Source organism: Montipora foliosa, chromosome 11 (genome assembly GCF_036669935.1).
Source record: "Montipora foliosa isolate CH-2021 chromosome 11, ASM3666993v2, whole genome shotgun sequence".
In the NCBI taxonomy this organism is placed as follows: domain Eukaryota; kingdom Metazoa; phylum Cnidaria; class Anthozoa; order Scleractinia; family Acroporidae; genus Montipora; species Montipora foliosa.
In genome coordinates this window covers 16470403-16475402 of record NC_090879.1, presented here as the reverse complement: position 1 = coordinate 16475402, position 5000 = coordinate 16470403, and the positions used below count along the sequence as shown (strand labels likewise).

Sequence of the window (5000 nt, the reverse complement as noted above, 5' to 3'; positions counted from 1 at the left end):
TGTGGATGAAGATTCCGTCTTCAGAGTCCCGGAAAGCATAGGAGAGGAGCAGAGAGAAGAAGATGCCAAAGAGGGTTGGAGCAAGGACACAGCCCTGCTTCACTCCATTCTTGATGGGGAAGGGTTCCGAGCAGGATCCGTCAAATTGAACGGTCCCACGCATATCCTGATGAAAGGACACAATCATGCTCAGAAGCTTGGGGGGGCATCCAATCCGCTGGAGGAGGGCAAACAGTCCTTCACGGCTAACCAGGTCAAAGGCCTTGGTCAGGTCAATGAAGGCCAGGTACAGGGGTTTTCTCTGCTCCCGGCATTTCTCCTGCAGCTGCCTCACTGAAAACACCATGTCGATGGTTGACCTGGCGGCCCTGAAGCCGCACTGTGCCTCTGGGTAGACACGCTCAGCGAGAAGGTGCAGTCTGTTGAGAACCACCCGGGCAAAGGCCTTGCCGACAACGCTCAGGAGAGAGATGCCTCGGTAGTTGTTGCAGTCACTCCTCTTGCCCTTGTTCTTGTAGAGCGTGATGATCTTGGCGTCTCGCATGTCTTGGGGCACTGCTCCTTCCTCCCAGCACTGCAATAGAAGCTCGTGAAGGTGCTGTAGGAGGGAGCTCTCCTTTGCGGCCTTGACCGACACCACTGTAAAAACGATTTGTAAGCTTGCATTTCATGCGTTAGCCCTTTGTCACGAATTCACTCTGACAAAGAGTCGAATATGCTGTGTCTATATGAGACAACTGCTTAAATTGTCCAGATAAGTGCACGGGCTATAATTCTCACTTTGGCTTGAAATGTTAGCTCTTAAATCTTTTTTACAGTGTTTAACTTACCTGTATCAACTTGTTTGATAAAACCAAATTGTCACTGTGGACCCCACTGATGAAGCAACACAGTTTCATTAAAGGCGGAAAAATACGAGATACAAAAAACCCTAAACTTGGCATGCAACATTGTTTCGTTGCAAGTTTGGGTCGATGTCTCCTGTTTTTCATCTTGCATGCTCAACTTGTGGCGCAGCAAGAACATTTGTTGCGAGTTGAAGAAAGTTGTTGCAAAAAGTAGAGCGTGGGTCTACTCTGAGCAACAAATTTTGGCTTTGTTGCTCGTTTTTCATCAAGCTCACAACTTGTCGCGCAACAAATGTGCTCGTGTACTAGCAAATCAACCAATCAGCGCCCTGCATTTCTTCAACCTGCAACAAATGTTTTTGTTTCGGGTCAAGTTGATCACGCAAGGTGGAAAACGCGAAACATCGACCAAAACTTGCAACGAAACAATGTTGCGCGACAAGTTGAGGGTTTTTGTATCTTGTCTTTCACCGCCTTAACCCACTGACTCCTCATGCACCATAGGACACCATCAATTGACAATTAAAATCTTCTGGCGTTAGACAGAGTAAAATCAGTTACGTCGCATTCCCAGGAGTCAATCGGTTAACAACTAACATCTTTCATTCGTCAGTAGTTGGTCTGTATTTGCATGAAAAAAAAACTTTCATTCCAGCTGTATTTGACCCATATCTTGGAAATCATCTGATTACTGCATAGTGATATGGAATTCAAATGGTGTCTTGTTTTACATTAATTTTAAAGGTAACATGGAAAATGCAGAGAAATATAAATATGTGATCTGCTAATCGCCCTTTCTCGCAGTCGGAGGTCTACTGAATTACTAAGGGCGCAGCTCAACGAGGTTGGGCCGAAGGAGATGTGCTGCCGGCTAGGCACTCGGCCCCTGAACACGACCCATGTATGACCTCGGAGCACAGCACCACAGCCTGATGGAATAGGCCGGGAGTCGATTTTGAGGAGGGAGGAAAACTGGAGTACCCGGAGAAAAACCCTCAGAGTCAGATTGAGATTGACTGAAACTGATCAACCCCAGGCCAGAGTTGAACCTGGGTCACAGAGGTGGGAGGCACGGTTGATGACCACTAAACCACTCTGACTCCACCTAACCACCCTGACTCCCCTGACTCCCCTAGGAAGAGAAAGGAAAGTCTGTGTTAAACCCATTGTGTGGAAGAGTATATGGGAATCCATACCAATTGTTACAATCAAGTGGTAAACTTAACCCATTGACTCCTTGGAGGGAGATTTAACAGATTTTACTCTGTGTAACCCCCGACAATTTTACTTGTCATTTGGGGGCATCCTGGGGTGTTTGAGTTAGTGGGTTTAAGAAAAAGTAATCCACTGAGACCTTCTGGTATTGATGCTAGCTTATTATTTCACTCAGATCCTCTAGTAATGGCTTCTTTACTCCTGGAATACCATCACATGCATGAAGAGAATAATTATTACTTGGGGTGCAGGGATGGTGCAATCGTCAGAGCACTTGCCTCCCACCAATGTGGCCCAGGTTCGATTCCCAGACTCGGTGTCATGTGTGGGTTGAGTTTGTTGGTTCTCTATTCTGCCCTGAGAGGTTTTCAGGGTCCGGGTACTCCGGTTTTCCCCTCTCCTCAAAAACCAAAATTTGATTTGATTTTCGTTAACTTGTTAATTTCAATTTACAGTGTCCCCGATTAGTGCTCTACGGCACTAGAAGATTAGACACTTAAATAAAATTCCTTTCCTTTCCTTTCCTTTCCTTTCAATAATAATAATAATTTATATTAACAGAAAGAAGAATGGTCTTTTTGCTTACCGAGATTTGTGTTTGTTGTTTTAGTTTGATGCTCTTAAACAGTACATTGAAAAAGGTGGCAGCCTTATATTTATGTTGGGTGAAGGAGGCGAGTCACGGTTTGACACAAACATCAACTTCTTGTTAGAAGACTATGGTATTATGGTGAATAATGGTAAGTATATACATCTTTGTAGCAGAATGTTTTCTGTCCTGCTAAAGACACAGCCATAATCACAATTTGACCTACCCCTGTACCCTAAAATTAACTCATTATTAACATAATACCGGTAATTATTTTATTCTCTTTACATGTATTCTAACTAAGCCTCCACGTTCTCATTCTCTCTAATTTATCCACTCCCACTGTATGCTGCGGCATGTTACCTTAAGGACCTGAAAATGAGAGGTCAGCCATAGTAAGTTAAGAGAATTTAAGAATGATAATTTTGTTTGTCCCAGGGGAGTTATGTTAGGCAGTTATTTAATAAATTTTGAGTAATCTGTTGCAAAACTTAATTCAAAGTCAACTTGACTGGTCTGTTCTTTTATTTTTACTTACGGCTTTGATTATTACCGGTATTATTTTTTCTGAAGGACATGGGAGGGGAATTCAGAAACAAGATAATTAAGGTTGCTAGTGTGTTTTATTAATCAAGTACACATTTTACTCTTTTTGTTCAGATTCTGTGGTCAGAACTGTTTACTACAAGTATTTTCACCCAAAAGAGGTTTTAATATCCAATGGAGTTCTCAACAGGTGAGTGTTAATCCAGTATCAATAACTTTTATTAGTATAATTACATTAGGTGATTTTTGAAAATTCTCTGAACTGATTGGTTGCTCTAGAGGTGACAAAATTTTGTCAAGGTAACAGACGAAGAAACTAATTGTTTAAAGAAAATGCATATTTTTCAAATAATCACCTTTGTAATAAACTAAAACAATTATTCGCCTCAGGCTCAGGGAATAAAAACCTCGACTTTGTCTGGTTTTTATTCAGTGATATTCACCTTGCCTTCGGCGAATAATGATCATAATGTTTGATTGCTCTCATTTCATGTCAGCTTCTTTTTTGTTACTCAGAATTTATTCTAGGTGCTACAAAATTGTAACAGTTTGTAACACTATTTATTCTTGTTCTAATACTGTGCTAGAGAGATCAACCGAGCTGCTGGAAAATTTGTTCCTGGATCAAGTGATGTTGACAAGACTGATCAAGGACAGTAAGTTTGTTATCCACCTCAAACAGGCTTTTACTTGCAACAACTCTCATTCCAAAGAGTGACTTTAGATTTGACTCTATTAATTTTAATGTCCAGTCCAATGTTGAAGTCTAATATGGCATATTCTGTAGGAAGGATTCAATTTCTCCCAATTTCCTGGCAGTTAGAACTGACCATAATAATAATGATGATGATGATTATAATAATAATAATAATAATAATAATAATAATAATAATAATAATAATAATAATAATAATAATAATAATAATAATAATAATAATAATAATAATAATAATAATAATAATAATTTGCTGGTGAGCCTATAATTAACAAGACCAACCTTTATCTGAGTTGTCATTGTGTTAAGCACTGAACAAATCTAGATTTTGTGGATGTCAGGTTTGGGACGTGTCACATTTCCTTATATCTTTATGTGATGCCACATTCAGAACTTGTTTCTGCTGCTTGCTGGAAAGCCTTAAAAGGGAAGGATTTTTTTTTGTTTTGCCAAACATCCTAAATAATGTAAAGGGTTAGGCCTCAGTGAAAAATGGGAATATTGCACATTTACACAGCCTATGAAAAGGTGACAGTCATTAATATAGAAAGAGTCAAACTGCATAATTTCATATTATAATTATCATTTTTCAGCTCGCTAACATTTGTTTACCCATATGGCGCTACTCTCAATGTTGTCAAGCCTGCTGTATCTGTTTTGTCCAGTGGAAGTGTGTCATTTCCTCTTAACAGACCAATATGTGCATTTCATTCATCAAGGGTGAGTATCTCTATATTACTCTATATTAAACAACTAACAGATCATTATGTCTCAATCATAAAAGGCCACTTGAGAGAACTTACACAAATGTACAGATCAAAGAGCATTAATTAATACACTTTACACGCCAGAAATATTTTGGTTTGACTGGTTTAGAATCAGACAAGTACTGACATTAATAGTGGCTCATTTCCCCTGTAGTGCAGCATTTGGAAGTTTTGCTTTGTTTGTTTGTTTTTTTTTTTTTTTACATAACAACCCCAAAATGTGTTTCTTTGTTTTATGTTAAAGCATTGAACAAGATTGTACATATGCACTCTATCTCTTGATAATCCAGTGAAGCAGAAAACTTTAAAATTACATGTAC

At 39.5% G+C, this 5000-nt stretch overlaps 1 protein-coding gene across 1 annotated transcript in view; it reads left to right on the top strand.

The window, feature by feature from the left end:
* LOC137974767 (intraflagellar transport protein 52 homolog) overlaps positions 1 to 5000 on the top strand; it is a 17892-nt gene that overhangs the window by 2673 nt on the left and 10219 nt on the right. The window contains exons 2-5 of the mRNA XM_068821740.1: positions 2674 to 2803; positions 3313 to 3388; positions 3786 to 3854; positions 4507 to 4633. Of these exons, the coding sequence (XP_068677841.1) occupies positions 2722 to 2803; positions 3313 to 3388; positions 3786 to 3854; positions 4507 to 4633 (354 nt within the window). The 5' untranslated portion in view covers positions 2674 to 2721. The remainder of the gene's footprint in view (positions 1 to 2673; positions 2804 to 3312; positions 3389 to 3785; positions 3855 to 4506; positions 4634 to 5000) is intronic.